The 23,373-nt window shown below is 35.2% G+C and overlaps 2 protein-coding genes across 11 annotated transcripts in view; both read left to right on the forward strand.

Annotated features, from left to right (window-relative positions):
• The first annotated feature begins 256 nt into the window (after positions 1 to 256).
• Positions 257 to 15,112, forward strand: get1 (guided entry of tail-anchored proteins factor 1). Its single transcript, XM_067365170.1, has 5 exons — positions 257 to 369; positions 6,909 to 7,074; positions 7,679 to 7,746; positions 9,619 to 9,733; positions 12,123 to 15,112. Exons 1-5 carry the CDS (start codon positions 280 to 282, stop codon positions 12,194 to 12,196), a joined length of 513 nt encoding a protein of 170 aa, XP_067221271.1. The 5' UTR covers positions 257 to 279; the 3' UTR covers positions 12,197 to 15,112.
• A 6,907-nt stretch (positions 15,113 to 22,019) lies between these two features.
• sh3bgr (SH3 domain binding glutamate-rich protein) overlaps positions 22,020 to 23,373 on the forward strand; it is a 28,550-nt gene continuing 27,196 nt past the window's right edge. For all 10 annotated transcript variants that reach the window (XM_067365158.1, XM_067365163.1, XM_067365159.1 and 7 more), the window contains exon 1: positions 22,020 to 22,171. In XM_067365158.1, the coding sequence (XP_067221259.1) occupies positions 22,127 to 22,171 (45 nt within the window). In that variant the 5' untranslated portion in view covers positions 22,020 to 22,126. The remainder of the gene's footprint in view (positions 22,172 to 23,373) is intronic.

Genomic DNA, 23,373 nt, shown 5'->3' on the forward strand with positions numbered 1-23,373 from the left:
TTTTCATGCTTTGCAGATTAATTAAAAGAAACACGTCGCTTAAGAAAGAAAAAAACGAGTTTTGTTTTATAAACATTACCTTTTCAAATTGTTTAATGTTATTGCATATATATATATATATATATATATATATATATATATATATATATATATATATATATATATTTTTTTTTTTAGATAATATTAGTATATGTTAAACATGTAACGCGATGAACCGGTTTGAAGCAGCGCTATAGTGTGTTTGTATTATTGGGGGTGGATCAGGCTGATGAAAAGAAAATGGCTGCCGGGTTTAACTGGTTCCTTGTACTGAGCTGTGTGTTTCTGTGCAACCTCGTCAAAACATTTCTGCCATCCATTTCTTCATTTGTAAGTATCGATTCAAAAGAGTTTTAGGGACGCTTAAGCACTTCTATATTTCCAAAAGTGTGTTAGTCGTGATGTGACGCCATAATGCTCTGTGATACAGCATGTATGCCTCCCCTACAGGAGCTTCATGCAGTCACAGCAAACAAAAGCTGCTCTGTTTAACTACCACCATTCTCTAGCTTTAACCGAGTAAAACTCATTCATTAACACCAACTAACGGTCAGCAGTACTAGTACCAAACAAACGTTTGATGTGGGGTAATAATATTTTCATTAATCAATAAAAAGTGCCATTCTATCATGATGAATTAGACAATACCATGTTATCTGGCTGTACAATGGTACTGCATGATCATTTATTAATATAACATGCCATTTCATGTACATGGTACTTGAATGTACTCGTACCAAAAAACAAACCAAAACATCTAGTTTCTTAAGGTCTAGGTTATTGTTAATATAAAGTCATATAAATATAAAAGTGGTCTAGAGATATAAACTTGCAATCAGAATAGTGAGAGAAAAATTATATATTTATACCTATTTATTTTGTTATTCTGTGGCAGAAGAAAGTGTGATATGTAAACTCAGAATTCTGAGGAAAAAAGTCAAAACAGCGACATATAAACTCAGCATTGAGTGGAAAAAAGTTCAAACCGATATAAACTCGGAATTGAGAGGAAAAAAGTCAAAACAGCGACATATAAAGTCGGAATTGTGTGGAAAAAAGTCCAAACTGATATAAACTCAGAATTGAGAGGGAAAAAAGTCAGAACTGAGATATAAACTCGGAATTGAGGGGAAAAAAGTCAAAACTGAGATATAAACTCAGAATTGAGGGGGGAAAAAGTCAAAACAGATATAAACTCGGAATTGAGATGGAAAAGTCAAAACTGTGAGATATAAACTCGGAATTGAGGGGGGAAAAAAGTCAAAACTGAGATATAAACTTGGAATTGAGATGGAAAAGTCAAAACTGAGATATAAACTTGGAATTGAGAGGGAAAAGTCAAAACTGTGAGATATAAACTTGGAATCGAGAGGGAAAAGTCAAAACAGATATAAACTTGGAATTGAGAGGGAAAAGTCAAAACTGTGAGATATAAACTCGGAATTGAGGGGGAAAAAGTCAAAACTGAGATATAAACTTGGAATTGAGATGGAAAAGTCAAAACTGTGAGATATAAACTTGGAATTGAGAGGGAAAAGTCAAAACTGTGAGATATAAACTTGGAATTGAGATGGAAAAGTCAAAACTGTGAGATATAAACTTGGAATTGAGGGGCAAAAAAGTCAAAACTGAGATATAAACTTGGAATTAAGAGAAAAAAAGTCAAAACTGAGATATAAACTTGGATTTGAGAGGGAGAAGTCAAAACTGTGAGATATAAACTTGGAACTGAGAGGGAAAAGTCAAAACTGTGAGATATAAACTTGGAATTGAGAGGGAAAAGTCAAAACTGTGAGATATAAACTTGGAATTTAGAGGGAAAAAAGTCAAAACTGTGAGATATAAACTTGGAATTTAGAGGGAAAAGTCAAAACTATGAGATATAAACTTGGAATTGAGAGAAAAAAAGTCAAAACTGAGATATAAACTTGGAATTGAGAGGGAGAAGTCAAAACTGTGAGATATAAACTTGGAATTGAGAGGAAGTCAAAACTGTGAGATATAAACTTGGAATTGAGAGGAAGTCAAAACTGTGAGATATAAACTTGGAACTGAGAGGGAAAAGTCAAAACTGTGAGATAAACTTGGAATTGAGAGGGAAAAGTCAAAACTGTGAGATATAAACTTGGAATTGAGAGAAAAAAAGTCAAAACTGAGATATAAACTCAGAATTGAGAGAAAAAAGTCATAACTGAGATATAAACTCAGAATTGAGGGGGGAAAAAAGTCAAAACTGTGAGATATAAACTCGGAATTGAGAGGGAAAAGTCAAAACTGTGAGATAAAAACTCGGAATTGAGATGGAAAAGTCAAAACTGTGAGATATAAACTCGGAATTGAGGGGGAAAAAGTCAAAACTGAGATATAAACTTGGAATTGAGATGGAAAAGTCAAAACTGTGAGATATAAACTTGGAATTGAGAGGGAAAAGTCAAAACTGTGAGATATAAACTTGGAATTGAGAGGGAAAAGTCAAAACTGCGAGATATAAACTTGGAATTGAGAGGGAAAAGTCAAAACTGTGAGATATAAACTTGGAATTGAGAGGGAAAAGTCAAAACTGTGAGATATAAACTTGGAATTGAGAGGGAAAAGTCAAAACTGTGAGATATAAACTTGGAATTGAGAGAAAAAAAGTCAAAACTGAGATATAAACTCAGAATTGAGAGAAAAAAGTCATAACTGAGATATAAACTCAGAATTGAGGGGGAAAAAAAGTCAAAACTGTGAGATATAAACTCGGAATTGAGAGGGAAAAGTCAAAACTGCGAGATATAAACTTGGAATTGAGAGGGAAAAGTCAAAACTGTGAGATATAAACTTGGAATCGAGAGGGAAAAGTCAAAACAGATATAAACTTGGAATTGAGAGGGAAAAGTCAAAACTGTGAGATATAAACTCGGAATTGAGGGGGGAAAAAAGTCAAAACTGAGATATAAACTTGGAATTGAGATGGAAAAGTCAAAACTGAGATATAAACTTGGAATTGAGAGGGAAAAGTCAAAACTGTGAGATATAAACTTGGAATCGAGAGGGAAAAGTCAAAACTGTGAGATATAAACTCGGAATTGAGGGGCAAAAAAGTCAAAACTGAGATATAAACTTGGAATTAAGAGAAAAAAAGTCAAAACTGAGATATAAACTTGGATTTGAGAGGGAGAAGTCAAAACTGTGAGATATAAACTTGGAACTGAGAGGGAAAAGTCAAAACTGTGAGATATAAACTTGGAACTGAGAGGGAAAAGTCAAAACTGTGAGATATAAACTTGGAATTGAGAGGGAAAAGTCAAAACTGTGAGATATAAACTTGGAATTTAGAGGGAAAAGTCAAAACTATGAGATATAAACTTGGAATTGAGAGAAAAAAAGTCAAAACTGAGATATAAACTTGGAATTGAGAGGGAGAAGTCAAAACTGTGAGATATAAACTTGGAATTGAGAGGAAGTCAAAACTGTGAGATATAAACTTGGAATTGAGAGGAAGTCAAAACTGTGAGATATAAACTTGGAACTGAGAGGGAAAAGTCAAAACTGTGAGATAAACTTGGAATTGAGAGGGAAAAGTCAAAACTGTGAGATATAAACTTGGAATTGAGAGAAAAAAAGTCAAAACTGAGATATAAACTCAGAATTGAGAGAAAAAAGTCATAACTGAGATATAAACTCAGAATTGAGGGGGGAAAAAAGTCAAAACTGTGAGATATAAACTCGGAATTGAGAGGGAAAAGTCAAAACTGTGAGATAAAAACTCGGAATTGAGATGGAAAAGTCAAAACTGTGAGATATAAACTCGGAATTGAGGGGGAAAAAGTCAAAACTGAGATATAAACTTGGAATTGAGATGGAAAAGTCAAAACTGTGAGATATAAACTTGGAATTGAGAGGGAAAAGTCAAAACTGTGAGATATAAACTTGGAATTGAGAGGGAAAAGTCAAAACTGCGAGATATAAACTTGGAATTGAGAGGGAAAAGTCAAAACTGTGAGATATAAACTTGGAATTGAGAGGGAAAAGTCAAAACTGTGAGATATAAACTTGGAATTGAGAGGGAAAAGTCAAAACTGTGAGATATAAACTTGGAATTGAGAGAAAAAAAGTCAAAACTGAGATATAAACTCAGAATTGAGAGAAAAAAGTCATAACTGAGATATAAACTCAGAATTGAGGGGGAAAAAAAGTCAAAACTGTGAGATATAAACTCGGAATTGAGAGGGAAAAGTCAAAACTGCGAGATATAAACTTGGAATTGAGAGGGAAAAGTCAAAACTGTGAGATATAAACTTGGAATTGAGAGGGAAAAGTCAAAACTGTGAGATATAAACTTGGAATTGAGAGGGAAAAGTCAAAACTGTGAGATATAAACTTGGAATTGAGAGAAAAAAAGTCAAAACTGAGATATAAACTCAGAATTGAGAGAAAAAAGTCATAACTGAGATATAAACTCAGAATTGAGGGGGAAAAAAAGTCAAAACTGTGAGATATAAACTTGGAATTGAGAGGGAAAAGTCAAAACTGTGAGATATAAACTTGGAATTGAGAGAAAAAAAGTCAAAACTGAGATATAAACTCAGAATTGAGAGAAAAAAAGTCATAACTGAGATATAAACTCAGAATTGAGGGGGAAAAAAAGTCAAAACTGTGAGATATAAACTCGGAATTGAGAGGGAAAAGTCAAAACTTTGAGATATAAACTCGGAATTGAGGGGGAAAAAGTCAAAACTGAGATATAAACTTGGAATTGAGATGGAAAAGTCAAAACTGTGAGATAAAAACTCGGAATTGAGATGGAAAAGTCAAAACTGTGAGATATAAACTCGGAATTGAGGGGGAAAAAGTCAAAACTGAGATATAAACTTGGAATTGAGATGGAAAAGTCAAAACTGTGAGATATAAACTTGGAATTGAGAGGGAAAAGTCAAAACTGTGAGATATAAACTTGGAATTGAGAGGGAAAAGTCAAAACTGCGAGATATAAACTTGGAATTGAGAGGGAAAAGTCAAAACTGTGAGATATAAACTTGGAATTGAGAGGGAAAAGTCAAAACTGTGAGATATAAACTTGGAATTGAGAGGGAAAAGTCAAAACTGTGAGATATAAACTTGGAATTGAGAAAAAAAGTCAAAACTGAGATATAAACTCAGAATTGAGAGAAAAAAGTCATAACTGAGATATAAACTCAGAATTGAGGGGGAAAAAAAGTCAAAACTGTGAGATATAAACTCGGAATTGAGAGGGAAAAGTCAAAACTGCGAGATATAAACTTGGAATTGAGAGGGAAAAGTCAAAACTGTGAGATATAAACTTGGAATTGAGAGGGAAAAGTCAAAACTGTGAGATATAAACTTGGAATTGAGAGGGAAAAGTCAAAACTGTGAGATATAAACTTGGAATTGAGAGAAAAAAAGTCAAAACTGAGATATAAACTCAGAATTGAGAGAAAAAAGTCATAACTGAGATATAAACTCAGAATTGAGGGGGAAAAAAAGTCAAAACTGTGAGATATAAACTCGGAATTGAGAGGGAAAAGTCAAAACTTTGAGATATAAACTCGGAATTGAGGGGGAAAAAAAGTCAAAACTGAGATATAAACTTGGAATTGAGAGGGAGAAGTCATAACTGAGATATAAACTCAGAATTGAGGGGGAAAAAAAGTCAAAACTGTGAGATATAAACTCGGAATTGAGAGGGAAAAGTCAAAACTTTGAGATATAAACTCGGAATTGAGGGGGAAAAAGTCAAAACTGTGAGATATAAACTTGGAATTGAGAGGGAAAAGTCAAAACTGTGAGATATAAACTTGGAATTGAGAGGGAAAAGTCAAAACTGTGAGATATAAACTTGGAATTGAGATGGAAAATTCAAAACTGTGAGATATAAACTTGGAATTGAGAGGGAAAAGTCATAACTAAGATATAAACTCAGAATTGAAGGGGGAAAAAAGTCAAAACTGTGAGATATAAACTCGGAATTGAGAGGGAAAAGTCAAAACTGTGAGATATAAACTCGGAATTGAGATGGAAAAGTCAAAACTGTGAGATATAAACTTGGAATTGAGAGGGAAAAGTCAAAACTGAGATATAAACTTGGAATTGAGAGGGAAAAGTCAAAACTGTGAGATATAAACTCGGAATTGAGGGGGAAAAAAGTCAAAACTGAGATATAAACTTGGAATTGAGATGGAAAAGTCAAAACTGAGATATAAACTTGGAATTGAGAGGGAAAAGTCAAAACTGTGAGATATAAACTCGGAATTGAGGGGGAAAAAAGTCAAAACTGAGATATAAACTTGGAATTGAGATGGAAAAGTCAAAACTGTGAGATATAAACTTGGAATTGAGATGGAAAAGTCAAAACTGTGAGATATAAACTCGGAATTGAGGGGGAAAAAAGTCAAAACTGAGATATAAACTTGGAATTGAGAGGGAAAAGTCAAAACTGTGAGATATAAACTTGGAATTGAGAGGGAAAAGTCAAAACTGTGAGATATAAACTTGGAATTGAGAGGGAAAAGTCAAAACTGTGAGATATAAACTTGGAATTGAGATGGAAAAGTCAAAACTGTGAGATATAAACTTGGAATTGAGAGGGAAAAGTCAAAACTGTGAGATATAAACTTGGAATTGAGAGGGAAAAGTCAAAACTGTGAGATATAAACTCGGAATTGAGAGAAAAAAAGTAAGAATTGTGAGCAACATCACAGTCCTTTTTTTTTTTAATGTTTCTATTCTGTGGAGAAAACAAATTTCATAGCCTTCTCAAGTCTTCATCAGTAATAACAATCTCCCCTTTGATTCCGTTTTTGGGATATTCAGAACAATAAAATGAATGAGCACATGTACATTATGAGATTTTGTGTTTGTTCTCGTAGCTGTCGAAGATCTTTCAGAAAGATGCTGACCAGGAGACGGAGATGAGGACGGAGATCCAGAACATGAGGATGGAGCTGTCCACCATCAGCATGATGGACGAGTTCGCCAGATACGCTAGACTGGAACGCAAGATCAACAAGATGACCGATCAACTGAAGACTCTTGGTAAACAAAACATCATCAAGTTCTTATTTTGTGCTTTCAGTTGTTTGATTGCTTTCTAACCAGCACAATACAGAAAGAAGCCCGCAAAACTGCCATATTGAGTCGCAGCATGTGTAATATTGATATATTGAAAACAAGGAGCAAAGGGCAGCAAGTGTTGAGATGTTTACAGCCGTCAGCACACCTGATGAAAGCCAAACTAGCATGAACGTTTTCCTTTAGTGAGTTAGTTTGTGTGATTGCCGTTGTCCACTTTATAGTGGGGCGAGAACTGAGAAACCAAAGGTTTCTTCACTTGGCAGAAGTCTCAGGCCAAGTGTGGAAAATGGCAGGTGGGTTTCACATAACGGCTTCAGTATTCATGAAGGAAGACAAATGGCTCAGCTGCTGCCTGTTGCTGTCCTTCATGTCAAGTGTTGCCACAGTTATTGGAGTAAAGCATGGTTTATAACTTGTTAAAGGGTTAGTTTACCCAGAACTTAAAATTATATCATCAATTATTCATTCCAATCCCATAAAACATGATCATCTTCAAAACACCAATGAAGAGACTTTAAAGGAAACCTTTGTTGATATTCTTTGTTTTGTTTTTTCTTTTCTACAGTCAAGTCAAGAACTGCACAGCAAGCAAAAATGAAATGGATTGTGAATATTGTATTTTATGTTTCTCAGGTGAGTTGGGAGCATTTTTAATTTGCGTAATAACCCCATAAATTAACCATACGGTATCATATTTGATATGCATATTTCAACATGATCAAAACTTTGCTGAAAAACCTGTTGTACACAATCTAATTAAAAGGTCTTTTAGTATAATTGTAAAAACGTCCACCTTCAGATTGTGGTACATGCCTCTTTTTGCTATGAAAACTTTTTTTATATAGTAAATGTAAGAATAACTTTTATATTGTTAGTAATATTTCAAAATGAAAACTTACTGGACTGAAGCAACTTAGGTTTACTTGATTATACATGCATCATTTTTTTAGAAAAATCATGTGGAGTGACAACTGATATTTACATGCATTTTAGTCTGTTATACTATTATAAAGATCTCATTGACTTATATTACAAACAATCAGAATTTCATCTTTTTGGCCATATAAATATCAGTAACTGCCCCAAATTGCATATTTTTGCTATATCGTACCATATGAGCCATAAAAGGCTTACAGTTGCATGAAAAAAAGAGTGATCATTCAAAATGCATGTTTTTGTTTAGTACTGTCCTGAGTAAGATATTTTACATAAAAGATGTTTGCATATAGTCCTCAAGACAAAAAAAATTGCTGAATTTATTAAAATTACCCCATTCATAAGTGTGTGATGCATTGATTCTCAGTACTGTGTGTGGTCACCTGATGATCCACGACTGTTTGTGTGTTTTGTGATGGTTGTTCATAAGTCTCTTGTTTGTTCTGAGCAGTTAAACTGAGCTCTGTTCTTCAGAAAAATCCTCCAGATCCTGCAGATTCATCAGTTTTCAAGGATTTTTGCATATTTGAACCCTTTCCAGCAGTGACTGAATGATTTTGAGATTCATCTTTTCACACTGAGGACAAATGAGGGACTCAAACACAACTACTAAAAAAGGTTCAAACATTCACTGATGCTCCAGAAGGAAACACAATGCATTAAGAGTCGGGGGTGAAAACCTTTGAACAAGAAGATGATGTTCAAGTTTTTCTTATTATATTTAAATATCATTGTTTTACATTTAGTACTGCCCTTCGGAACCAACAGAAGATACTTGCATGTTTCCTGGAAGACAAATTAAATACAATTTGCCTTGATCTTCAAATTCAGAAAGTTTTCACCCCCGACTCTTAATGCATCGTGTTTCCTTCTGGAGCATCAGTGAATGTTTGAACCTTTTTTAATAGTTGTGTTTGAGTCCCTCATTTGTCCTCAGTGTGAAAAGATGAATCTCAAAATCATTCAGTCACTGCTGGAAAGGGTTCAAATATGCAAAAAATGCTTGAAAACTGATGAATCTGCAGGATCTGGAGGATTTTTCTGAAGAACAGAGCTCAGTTTAACTGCTCAGGACAAACAAGAGACTTATGAACAACCATCACAAAACACAAAAACAGTCATAGATGATCCAGGTATCCACACACAGTATTAAGAACTAAGGTATGTAAACTTTTGAATGGGGTCATTTTAATAAATTCAGCTAATTTTTTGTGTGTGTGTCTTGAGGACTTTATGTAAACATCTTTTATGTAAAATATCTTACTCCGGACAGTACTAAATAAAAAATAACATGCATTTTGAATGATCCCTCTTATTTTATTAAAATTATTCACATTTTCCAGATTCTGGAAGTGATTCACATACTTTTTCATGCAACTGTAAGCATCAAATATGATACCCAACTAACAAACATTTTTAAATTTAGATTTCGTCTAAAACTTAAACTCTTCCATTTCAAAAAATGAAAAGTTTCTATTATTTCACACATCAGACTTTCCGGTTTTAATATGATAGATGTATCTCTATGCATCAGATTTTCTCTCATAATGGCATGGTGTCTGTTGTTAGGCGGCCCTCATGATCTCACTCATATTGAAGTATTACGCAGATCCGGTCACTGTTGTGCCCAGTAAATGGATTGCTCCACTGGAGAGACTAGTAGCCTTTCCTTCCGGAGTTGCAGGTATGTCCCAGTCACCAACTGTATTCGATGGCCACTTTGGCTCAGTCAATATTATTGATTTAAAATGCATTTAACAAATTGACATCTAAATAAATAAAATGGGCCTCATTTATCAATCTAATGTAGAAAAAAGCACAGAAATCATCTTACGACAGGGTTCACGTGTGATTCATCAAACATTCGTATGCTGGCAATCCTATCGTATGAATGATCGTACACTGATAAATGTGGCGGCTGAAAACAATCATCATTTAAATATTGTGCCCCTAAAAATGAGAAAAATAGATTAAAATGAAAAAAATAGAAGCCTCGCCCCAAGAGTTTACGAAACAGAGAAACATAACCTGGCCAAGAAGAGGAAGTAATCTCTTGATAAATTCATTTTACCCCAAAAACACCTCGTAACTAACCTCGTAATTGCAAACAATTACATTAATTTATGTATTTAAATACTTATACAGTGGGTACGGAAAGTATTCAGACCCCCTTAAATTTTTCACTCTGTTATATTGCAGCCATTTGCTAAAATCATTGAAGTTCATTTTTTTCCTCAATGTACACACAGCACCCCATATTGACAGAAAAACACAGAATTGCTGACATTTTTACAGATTTATTAAAAAAGAAAAACTGAAATAGCAAAGGGTCTGAATACTTAGGACCATGTGATGTGACACTCATATATTTAACTCAGGTGCTGTCCATTTCTTCTGATCATCCTTGAGATGGTTCTACACCTTCATTTGAGTCCAGCTGTGTTTGATTATACTGATTGGACTTGATTAGGAAAGCCACACACCTGTCTATATAAGATCTTACAGCTCACAGTGCATGTCAGAGCAAATGAGAATCATGAGGCCAAAGGAACTGCCTGAAGAGCTCAGAGACAGAATTGTGGCAAGGCACAGATCTGGCCAAGGTTACAAAAAACTTTTCTGCTGCACTTAAGGTTCCTAAGAGCACAGTGGCCTCCATAATCCTTAAATGGAAGATGTTTGGGATGACCAGAACCCTTCCTAGAGCTGGCCGTCCGGCCAAATTGAGCTATCGGGGGAGAAGAGCCCAAAGATCACTGTGGCTGAGCTCCAGAGATGCAGTCGGGAGATGGGAGAAAGTTGTAGAAAGTCAACCATCACTGCAGCCCTCCACCAGTCGGGGCTTTATGGCAGAGTGGCCCGACGGAAGCCTCTCCTCAGTGCAAGACACATGAAAGCCCGCCTGAAGGACTCCAAGATGGTGAGAAATAAGATTCTCTGGTCTGATGAGACCAAGATAGAACTTTTTGGCCTTAATTCTAAGCGGTATGTGTGGAGAAAACCAGGCACTGCTCATCACCTGTCCAATACAGTCCCAACAGTGAAGCATGGTGGTGGCAGCATTAATAAATCTGCAAAAATGTCAACAATTCTGTGTTTTTCTGTCAATATGGGGTGCTGTGTGTACATTGAGGAAAAAAATGAACTTAAATGATTTTAGCAAATGGCTGCAATATAACAAAGAGTGAAAAATTTAAGGGGGTCTGAATACTTTCTGTATCCACTGTATGTATATTAAATACCGGTAAATAAAACAAAACATTCATAGGCCTACTGTAGTTCCCTCCACAACAAATCCTTTAATTTTAATGGTATTTGGAGCACAATAATGAAAAAGAAGTTATAAAATTATATATTAAACTATAAAATAAAACATAAATTAGACGGTCATAGGCATTCATTATAAACAACATAAGTCAAGCCAAAATAAAATGTTTTAGGGTAAAGTAAAACTCATGGGCTCACCTCTCTCATTTGGAAAGAATCCAAATATGTTTCTGTATTTGCATTTAACATTTTTGTTGCCTAATTATTTTTCATTATGTAAACAATTAAGGCTTTGTACTTCACTCGTGTCCCAATATCCACGTAAAACAGCATCCTTCACTTGCACAAAAATGTATGTGGTGGAGCTGTTTTACAGAGGACCATTTAATTTGAGCAGTGTAACTTTTATGTTTGGTTATCTGCATTTTAGTTTGATGATGAATGGCTGAAATGTCATCAAGTTAGAAACACTAGAACTGATGTCAGTGTGCGCGAGGCGCCTGCGCGATCACTTGGTTTTAATAAAATAAATATCTAAATGATCAAAATGCTCTCATTACAATTCTCCACCAGATCTACTATGCTGCACGCAAGCTCATGCTAACTCCAAAACTAGCGTACACGAGCTGAGACACGACGTGAGATCTGATCGTAGCCGCCGCTCATGTTCATATTGATAAATGCACTGTCAATTTTCATGTTTGTTTCATGAATGAGCCCCATTATTTACATTTTGTCTGGTTAAAATAAATATAATTACATGGAGTATAGAGTGTTAAAAAGTGTTTTTTGCCGATTTATCTCAGGTGGTGTTGGAATCACATGCTGGCTTGTTGTCTGCAACAAGGTGGTGGCCATCGTTCTTCATGCTGTCAGTTAAACTTTGAGCTTTATATCAACATCACTACACAGTCACTGGATTTTCATGAATGGCCTAACCCAGTGGTTCTCAACCACGTTCCTGGAGCACTGCACATTTTGCATGTTGTGGCTCAGTGGTGCCCAATCATGTTCCTAAAGATCTACCTTCCTGCAAAGTTCAGCTCCAACCCTGATCAAACACACCTGAATCAACTAATTAAGATCTTCAGGAGCGCTTGATAATTACAGGCAGGTGTGTTGGATCTGAACTCTGCAGGTAGATCTCCAGAAACAGGAGCTCTAACTAAATAGTGCTGAAGATCTCTGGCCTAAAAAAAAAAAAATACCTGTCACTGTTCTGTTAAACAGTTCAAGTCTGTACTTGCAAATTCTTGTTTAATGACATTAAAATGTTTTAATTTGCATTTAGTTGGTAAATGCTGACATGTAAACATTCCTAACAAACTGCAAAACACTGGTTTAAGCTGTGATATAAGTTGATGCCATCAACAGGTTTGGTGTTTATTTATTACGTCTATCATAATTGTATATTTGGGCATGTTTTGGTGTTTTTTTTGGTCAGTGTTACAAATCTATTTATTGATTTGTTTTTCAAAGAAAAAATGTCCATGTATTAATAAATGTGCAAATGAAAATATATGTGCAGAGTTTTATTGTTTTTGTCTTTACTGTGGCAAGAATACATTTGTGAACACTGGAAAAAAACAATGATTAATCATAAAATGTAGTCTGATTTTAATTTTACATTCTGGTTATACTAATACCACACAATTGTACTTTTTACATTTTTATTAAATATATACTGAGTTATCATTCATGCAGGGTGGAAAAAGTATGTGAATTTAGTAACTTCTCGAACCCCTTTAGCAGCGAAAGCGTTCTTTAGTTGATTTACTTGTGTGATTTGGGTCATTGTCTTGTTGCATCACCCAACTTGAAGTCCTGTACTGCTGTCTTTCTCCTGCATGAAAAATGTTTCGATACACTTTTGAATTCACTGCTCCTTCAATATAATTGCAGTGTCCAGCTCCTGAGGGAGCAAAGCAGCGTTAAAACTGTGATGATCCTTCTACCGCGCTTTACAGCTGGGAAGGTTTTGGTGTGGGTTTGCAGTGCTCTTTTTCTTCTAAACAAGGCGTTGTGAATTTTTGCCAAAATCTTAAAAAAATGTTTTTCTTATTTTGTCCACAGAACATTTTCCTAGAAGATTTCTGGCACATCCGGTGATCTTGGGCAAACATAAGACATGCCTCAGTGTTTTAGTGTTTGGCAGCAGTGGTTTCCTTCATGTTGTCCATTCATGAACACTCTTCTTGTTCAGTGTGTTTTTTTTCTTCTTCTTTTTTTTAGGCTTTCACAGTTTGTAGAGATCCTTAGCAGTTGTCCTTGGGTCTCCCCTCTTTCAGGATTGCCTGTTGTATTCATGGATTCCTGAACACCTTTCGCAATTGGCTTTGCAGCCTTTTCCAGCTTTGTGCATCTCTGTAATGCTGTTTTGGGGATTGAGGCATGGTTCACACCAACCAATCTTTTTTGCGAAGAACAGATTTCTCAAGCCTGTGCACCTTTGCAACCCATACTAATCTCGCCTCAGGGGACCTATAATGCCCCTTTCACAAGATGTAATATAAGTCTGGTGTCTCCAGAATGTGTCTGTGAAGTTTCAGATCAAAATCCCCACAGATCATTTATTATAGCTTGTCAAATTTGCCCCTATTTGGGTGTGAACAAAAACACGCTGTTTTTGTGTGTGTCCCTTTAAATGCAAATGAGCTGTTGCTCCTGCCCCCTTTCCAGAAGAGGGCGGAGCTTTAACAGCTCCACAACAACAAAGCTGGAGAATCTCACGCAGCCAAAATGAGGATTATCAGTAACGGTGTTCAGCCTTACATTGTTCAAACCAGAGTCGACACTGATGGAGAGACTCAGGAAGAAGTTACAACTTTTAGAATGAAACTGGACGTTTCTGAATGGTTAGTGGATAAATTGATGTAGTTGCTGTGGAGTTGATTCAACTCATCCACTAGCATGTGCGTCATGTTCATCTTTTGAGTTGAATTGACCCTCGTTTGTGAAGCAGTCCGGTGTAAAATGACGGCATGACAACAAAACTCTACTACAACAACTCTTCCTCTTCTCTAAAGCAGCCCAACATGACCCCGCCCCCTTTGTTGTGTGTTCTCGGGGGCGGGGTTTATGTAAATGTTTGGGTTTGTGATGTCACTTACCTGGGAAGAAGCTCATTGTAGTCCCTACCAGCTGATTGTTGTAGTCCTTAAACAGAGATTTCTTTAAAAGAAAATATCTCCTTTGCATTGATCTTTGAGCGTCGTAACTTTACAGATGTTGTTTATGATCAAACAGCAACATTACACACTAACTAAAGTTAAAAAAGTTAAATCATAATCAACCACCTCTTTAAGGGACCCCAATTGGCTTTTGTAAAATTAGTAATACATGGTTAACTTACTTTGTCCAGCCTGCCCTGTCAACGATCACTCAATGCCTTCAATAAAATTTTGAAAAGTAAAACTGTTTGTGTTAGTCATATTGTGATTGTCTAACTTTATATGGTCAATGCAGAAATCTAGGTATTTAAAAAATTGTTCAAAAAACTATTCTTGCCACTGTACTTGGTTTGTTTGTATAATGCAATATGATAAAATGTCATCGTAAATGGTCTGTGTAATAAAAAGAAAAACAAGAAAGCACAGTGTGAACATAATTTCATGGCAAAATTTGCTTTTCTTTGAAATATTGCCAAAATTTTACAAGATTTATCAGTAATATACTGTACTGTACTGTAATACAGCGCTGCCTTGTGGGATCCCACAAAATATGAATACCCAAGCCTTTGCACTACATTGGCAGATGCATGAATGTTTTTATTATTAAAACATATCAGGAGTGTCCTTCACTGTAAATCAGTCAACTACAAGGCAAGACAGTTAAATCTCAGTTGTGTGCTAAATTTTGAAAAGGTGCTTTAAAACAGGCCACAATAAAATGCTGTTCTCTTACAGCACATTTGTGCTGTTCTGCTGAAAGACTACTGAGACTTAATTCTTACAGAAAATGCAAAGAATAAAGATGATTAAAATCACGTCTGGATTAAATTTAGATTTTTTGTTTTGTTTGCTAGAGTGGTGCTAGTGTGCTTCAGATTGAGAATTTGCTAAGTAGTAGCCTTTTACCCACAGTGACTTAAAAAACATGAAGGGGACATTCACCCCCATGCAACCTGAGGTTAGAGTCAACATGTATTTGCATTCACAACAATATTAATTACATATTGTGACAAATTTCTTAGTAAATCAGAATATCCAACAAGGATATATTCTAGAGCAAGACTATCTATCAGGAATTGTTTGGATCATAAAAAATAGTTGGAATGTTTCAGAGAGTTTTTAAATGTTGATAAAATGTTAATAGGACATTCTTTGGAATGATGTGCACTGATGAATCACTCACATTAAGACCAAGAACATGCATTAGGAAAGTAAATAGGTTCAATTTTGATTTGCGATCGATTTTATTTGTGCAATTTGACATATTTATGAGTGAAACAGTGAAAAAAAAACATGAGAAAAAATAGGGAGTGACTTATTTTATCCATTGGGAATTGTTTGGATCATGAAAAGAGGGCAGTAGACGTACAAGTATGCAAGAATGCTGCCAGACCAAATGTGTGTTTGCAAAAATAATGCTTCAGTAGCTACTTATGAGGTCTTAGTGACATCAGCATCAGGAAGAGCAAATTATTACATTTGAACATGTAATAGAAGTTTTTGCAATAAAATGCACCCAATGAATTGATCACAAGACCAGCAAAGTAGGTCAATTTATTGTTGACTTCAACAATAGTCATTCGTGTAGTTAATGTGATGATGTTTTATGTGTTTAAGTGTTTAGCGATGTTGTGTACAGGTGCTGGTCATATAATTAGAATATGATCAAAAAGTTGATTTATTTCACTAATTCCATTCAAAAAGTGAAACTTGTATATTATATTCATTCATTACACACAGACTGATATATTTCAAATGTTTATTTCTTTTAATTTTGATGATTATAACTGACAACTAAGGAAAATCCCAAATTCAGTATCTCAGAAAATTTGAATATTGTGAAAAGGTTCAATATTGAAGACACCTGGTGCCACACTCTAATCAGCTAATTAACTCAAAACACCTGCAAAGGCCTTTAAATGGTCTCTCAGTCTAGTTCTTTAGGCTACACCATCATGGGGAAGACTGCTGACTTGACAGTTGTCCAAAACACGACCACTGACACCTTGCAAAAGGAGGGCAAGACACAAAAGGTCATTGCAAAAGAGGCTGGCTGTTCACAGAACTCTGTGTCCAAGCACATTAATAGAGAGGCGAAGGGAAGGAACAGATGTGGTAGAAAAAAAGTGTACAAGCAATAGGGATAACTGCACCCTGGAGAGGATTGTGAAACAAAACCCATTCAAAAATGTGTGGGAGATTCACAAAGAGTGGACTGCAGCTGGAGTCAGTGCTTCAAGAACCACTACGCACAGACGTATGCAAGACATGGGTTTCAGCTGTCGCATTCCTTGTGTCAAGCCACTCTTGAACAACAGACAGTGTCAGAAGCGTCTCGCCTGGGCTTAAGACAAAAAGGACTGGACTGCTGCTGAGTGGTCCAAAGTTATGTTCTCTGATGAAAGTAAATTTTGCATTTCCTTTGGAAATCAGGGTCCAAGAGTCTGGAGGAAGAGAGGAGAGGCACACAATCCACGTTGCTTGAGGTCCAGTGTAAAGTTTCCACAGTCAGTGATGGTTTGGGGTGCCATGTCATCTGCTGGTGTTGGTCCACTGTGTTTTCTGAGGTCCAAGGTCAACGCAGACGTATACCAGGAAGTTTAAGAGCACTTCATGCTTCCTGCTGCTGACCAACTTTATGGAGATGCAGATTTCATTTTCCAACAGGACTTGGCACCTGCACACAGTGCCAAAGCTACCAGTACCTGGTTTAAGGACCATGGTATCCCTGTTCTTAATTGGCCAGCAAACTCGGCTGACCTTAACCCCATAGAAAATCTATGGAGTATTGTGAAGAGGAAGATGTGATATGCCAGACCCAACAATGCAGAAGAGCAGAAGGCCACTATCAGAGCAACCTGGGCTCTCATAACACCTGAGCAGTGCCACAGACTGATCGACTCCATGCCACGCTGCATTGCTGCAGTAATTCAGGCAAAAGGAGCCCCAACTAAGTACTGAGTGCTGTACATGCTCATACTTTTCATGTTCATACTTTTCAGTTGGCCAAGATTTCTAAAAATCCTTTCTTTGTCTTGGTCTTAAGTAATATTCTAATTTTCTGAGATACTAAATTTGGGATTTTCCTTAGTTGTCAGTTATAATCATCAAAATTAAAAGAAATAAACATTTGAAATATATCAGTCTGTGTGTAATGAATGAATATAATATACAAGTTTCACTTTTTGAATGGAATTAGTGAAATAAATCAACTTTTTGATGATATTCTAATTATATGACCAGCACCTGTATATCGAGAAGAGGAAAGGTCCAAGCACCGAACCCTGAGGAACCCCAGTGGATAGTTCAAACTACTCTCAAAAGCAGAATTCTTTTTAATATTTGACCCTGAGGATTAAATATTGAACTGTGCTTCCCTGCAGGCCTTTTCCAATAGCATAACAATAATCCTCATACACTTTTTTCCTCAAAAACATTACAGAAAGATCATTTGAGGTCTTTTATGTACTTTTCTTAATATACTTTTTGGTTTTAATGTATTCAGTAGCTTATTAACATTATTTAATGTGCCAAGTTATTTCATTTCAGTGATTGATATAACAATATAAGCAACTTTATGGTGCATATTAATGTTAGATGATGCATAAATGTACATTTACTCTACTTAATAGATAAATATCATTAATAGATAAATATTTTAGCTATAATGTTAACTATAGTTGATATAGATCATTTGCAAGTAATTGCTAGATATACACTGAATAAAGCTCATGAATTTAATTCATGCAACAGTTAAATATTAACTGTTACCTAGTGTTACAGCTTCTGTCATTTGAAATGAAATGAAATATACTTTATTGTGCCTGACAGGAAAATTTGTAGTGGATTTAATAGCAAGCATTTTGAAATAACCTGATACGTTAAAAATTAGACACAATATTCACTGTACACGTACAGGTATGTCGCTAATCCACGTTCACCCGTTACGTTTATAACGGGGAATTCTATATTTATTACGGTTATTTTAATATTTATTGCAACCTTGCTACATTATGGGCCAATACAAACAGAGCTCTTAAATTAACATTTTCAGAAAAAAAAACTAATTTTGTGTATGCACAAGAACATTTTTGTGTAGGCACGAGATACTTCTGAACGTTTGTATGTTTTAAGGTCAGAGGGAGAGTGTCAGGACATGCAATGTAGCATATAAACATCTACAAATGTTCTGAAAAAAAAAAAAGAGCAGATCTTGTCTATGCACAACTCGGTATGATATTTCTGCCTGTCCCAGCAGATATTTGCTTAACTATTGCTGAGATGCTCTGGATGTTTTCTGGAGTGTTGCTAGGGTGTTCTGGGTCATTTTAAGAGCATTGCTACGTAGTTTCTTGTTGTCCAGAATCAAAAGCACCCACCCCAGGCTTCTGTGCTGTTCTGATCCCGCATGACAGAGGCCAGGACAAAACTTTGATGGGTAAGCTCTCTTTTCCCAGACAGCCCATACTTTAAAAGACCTCATGGGACCCTCACCACAGGGTCCGCTACAACATTCCTGCTTGTTTCCCCTGCCAACAGCCCTGCCCCTATATGGGCCATTCTACAGAATTGGTGCAAACTGCTGTCACACAACCAAAAACACATTTAAAAAGCATTTAAGTATTGAAATTTTAGATGTTTACTAAGATCCTTCTATTATCTATTGAATCCCAGAATAATATTTAATATCAGTAAGATTAAAATATATAAAATCATCATTTATTGAGTTGGGAGGTGGCTGTCCTGAACCCTAAGTTTTGCAATATACAGTACAGTCCAAAAGTTTGGAACCACTAAGATTTTTAATGTTTTTAAATGAAGTTTCGTCTGCTCACCAAGGCTACATTTATTTAATTAAAAATACAGTAAAAACAGTAATATTGTGAAATATTATTACAATTTAAAATAACTGTTTTTTATTTGAATATATTTCACAAAGTAATTTATTCCTGTGATCAAAGCTGAATTTTCAGCATCGTTACTCTAGTCTTCAGTGTCACATGATCCATCAGAAATCATTCTAATATGCTGATTTACATTTATGATTATTTTCAATGTTGAAAACAGTTGTGTACTTTTTTTTTCAGGATTCCTTGATGAATAGAAAGTTCAAAAGAACAGCATTTATCTGAAATACAAAGCTTCTGTAGCATTATACACTACCGTTCAAAAGTTTGGGATCATGAAGAATTTTTATTTTTATTTTTTTGAAAAGAAATTAAAGAAATAAATACTTTTATTCAGCAAGGATGCATTAAATCAATCAAAAGTGGCAGTAAAGACATTTATAATGTTACAAAAGATTAGATTTCAGATAAACACTGTTCTTTTGAACTCTCTATTCATCAAATAATCCTGAAAAAAAATATTGTACACAAATATTTTGTACAATTGTACACATTAAATGTTTCTTGAGCAGCAGATCAGCATATTAGAATGATTTCTGAAGGATCATGTGACACTGAAGACTGGAGTAATGGTGCTGAAAATTCAGCTTTGATCACAGGAATAAATTACTTTGTGAAATATATTCAAATAGAAAACAGTTATTTTAAATTGTAATAATATTTCACAATATTACTGTTTTTACTGTATGTTTAATTAAATAAATGTAGCCTTGGTGAGCAGATGAAACTTCTTTTAAAAACATTAAAAATCTTAGTGGTTCCAAACTTTTGGACTGTACTGTATATATTTGTGTTTTTTTAAGAAGTGAAGATAAAAATATATTTATTTTATATTTTATTTTTAAATCATGAAACTTTGTGTCCTGCATTTTCATGTCACTACCGAAACAGTGTGTTTGAGTCCACTGTCTGAGACTGATTTTAACACACTTCTACATTTCTGATCAGGAAATATTCCTCTCACAGCCTCTCTTTTACAGTAGATAGATTTTGAGTTAAATGTTCTTCTCCGAAGAACAGGTGAATCTCAACATAACACCAACTGTTACGTAACAGTCAGGATCATTAATATGTACGCCCCCAATATTTGCATATGCCAGCTCATGTTCAAGGCATTACACATGGGCAGCCAGTATTAACGTCTGGATCTGTGCACAGCTGAATCATCAGACTAGGTAAGCAAGCAAGAACAATAGTGAAAAATGGCAGATGGAGCAATAATAACTGACATGATCCATGATATCATGATATTTTTAGCGATATTTGTAAACTGTCTTTCTAAAAGTTTCGTTAGCATGTTGCTAATGTACTGTTAAATGTGGTTAAAGTTACCATCGTTTCTTACTGTATTTACGGAGACAAGTTTTCATTTTTAAACACTTGCAGTCTGTATAATTCATAAACACAACTTCATTCTTTATAAATCTCTCCAACAGTGTGTAATGTTAGCTTTAGCCACAGAGCACTATCAAACTCATTCAGAATCAAATGTAAACATCCAAATAAATACCATACTTACATGATCTGATGCATGCATGATGAATATTTTGTAAAGATCCATTTTGAGGGTTATATTAGCTGTGTGAACTTTGTTTATGCACTGTATTATAGAGTCGCGAGCTCGGGGGCACGCTCCCTGTTACGTAACAGTTGGTGTTATGTTGAGATTCACCTGTTCTTCGGAGGTCTTTTAAACAAATGAGATTTATATAAGAAGGAGGAAACAATGGAGTTTGAGACTCACTGTATGTCATTTCCATGTACTGAACTCTTGTTATTCAACTATGCCAAGATAAATTCAATTTTTGATTCTAGGGCACCTTATGCAGCCTGAATCGGCGCATATTTAATGATGCCCCAAAATAGGCAGTTAAAAAAAATAATTTAAAAAATTCTATGGGGTATTTTGAGCTGAAACTTCACAGACACATTCAGGAGACACCTTAGACTTATATTACATCTTGTAAAAAAAAGGTTCGATGGCACCTTTAAGTGAATTCATTTTTTCAGTACAAACTATGAGGCCATTGAAAGTCAAATTCATATTTCAAGATTAAAGATATAAGAATTAAAATATATATATATATTAAATTACAGACTTTCTATTGATGGTTTCCAAAAAAATTACATTTTATTAGGAAAACATTAGATTTTAAAAATCTATTTCTTGTTACTCCAATGGCATACATATTGTCCGTAGATTTAGTCGACTAAAATCTAATTTAGTTAAATTGTAATGTATTAAGTAAGCATTTCTCAGACCATACACCGGGTGGTACAAGAATGGCTGAATAAAAAGGATAATATCAACAAAGATTTTGTGCCTGAGTTAGGAAAATATGTTTTTGGAGGATTATCATATCATTTAAGTTGTAGGTTTTTTTTTTTTAAGTTTGTTCTTAATGAAAATTTTGAAATGGCACCGTTTCGCAGAATGACTCAGTTACACTTTTTTTCAATGCAAATGACACTTTTCTTGAGAAACAGCATCTCTGTCCATATATGCACGTGGTTACACTAACTTTAGCAGCTCCTGATGTGGACAGACAGCTGAAATTGCCAATCACTCAGACAGCAGTGGGTCAAACGCGCCAATGATGATGATGCGCTGCGGACAGAAATAGACTCGAGCGAGACTCTCACAGCGACTCTGTGTGCTCTCCAGCCAAAGAGGGTGGATAGAGGTGTCTTTAAACACGTTTCCCTGATCATTTAATCTCGCAATTCTACAAAATGGTCATTAAAGTCTTCCTGGCATCCTCCTCGGGATCGACAGCGGTAAGAAACTGGATAGCGAGTGTTTCATTGTTCAGTCATTCAACAGGTCCCTGAGCTGAAGCGCTTGATTTCGACTGTTTTATATTCAGATTGCGGAATGAATCAAGAGCGTATTTGCAATAATCGTCGGTGTCTTTTAAACTGTAAAAATAAAAAAAGTTTTAACTTAAGCATGTTTAAATAATCCCGAGTGACCTAATAACACATGCAGCTCGGCCAGTTTCCTTAAATATCTCTGAGATCACATTCCAGTCTGCAGCAGCTATTCCTTCAAACATGAAGAGCTGATTCCAGTTACTCAGCAGGACCAACGTGTTTATTTATTGATTTATGTGTGTTTTAGAGATATAGCTTACAGTGCTAATTTTCTAATCTTTTCACTTCATCACAAAAATGTAGGTTACTTTGATACTATCATGTTTTAACTTGTTTTGGGAGACCAGGGAAATGTACAATCTAATCCTGAACCATGTAATTAGCATCCAAGTCCAATGAGTTGAGACCTAAATGGTTGTAACGCTCCTAGAAAACACTAGGATAAAATGTGCATGCATTTTTATTGTGTTTGTCATTCAAAATAATTAGGGTAGAGCGATAGATATTGATCGGTTAAACTGCATATCTTGAAAGTTATCTAATTCTAGTCATCTAATTCTTTTCTTTAAGACAGGTCAGTTTTTTAAAAAAAGTTAGTTACATAAATACTGGGTTGCCAGGTCTGCGTAACAAAACTATCCCAATGGACAGTCAAGAAATAGCCCAAAAGTAGCCTAATGACCATATCCCATATATCAAAACTCAAAATATGCCATTCCCATGCCTAAAATGTTATGTTATGCAAATTGTTATGCAATGTTATGCAAATTGAATTGAATTTGTTATGCAAATTGAAAACCACTGTATCATAGTGATCATAAACACATTACCACTGGCCCTCCCTCAAAAAACTTAAAGGATTAGTTCATTTCCTGATAATTTACTCCACGTCATTCAAGATGTTCATGTCTTTCTCTCTTCAGTCAAAAAGAAATGAAGGTTTTTGAGGAAAACATTCCAGGATTTTTCTCCATATAGTGGACTTCACTGGGGTTCAACGGGTTGAAGGTCCAAATGTCAGTTTCAGTGCAGCTCTACATGATCCCAGACAAGGAATAAGAGTCTTATCTAGAGAAACCATTGCTCATTTTCTAAAAAAAACAAAC

The sequence above is a fragment of the Chanodichthys erythropterus genome, chromosome 17 (genome assembly GCF_024489055.1).
Source record: "Chanodichthys erythropterus isolate Z2021 chromosome 17, ASM2448905v1, whole genome shotgun sequence".
In the NCBI taxonomy this organism is placed as follows: Eukaryota; Metazoa; Chordata; class Actinopteri; order Cypriniformes; family Xenocyprididae; genus Chanodichthys; species Chanodichthys erythropterus.

Coding starts and splice junctions, on each gene's coding strand:
- get1 (XM_067365170.1), top strand. CDS start 280: ATGGCTGCCGGGTTTAACTGGTTCCTTGTACTGAGCTGTGTGTTTCTG. Junction 7,075..7,678: donor CGATCAACTGAAGACTCTTG/GTAAACAAAACA, acceptor TCTTTTCTACAG/TCAAGTCAAGAACTGCACAG. Junction 9,734..12,122: donor CTTTCCTTCCGGAGTTGCAG/GTATGTCCCAGT, acceptor GATTTATCTCAG/GTGGTGTTGGAATCACATGC.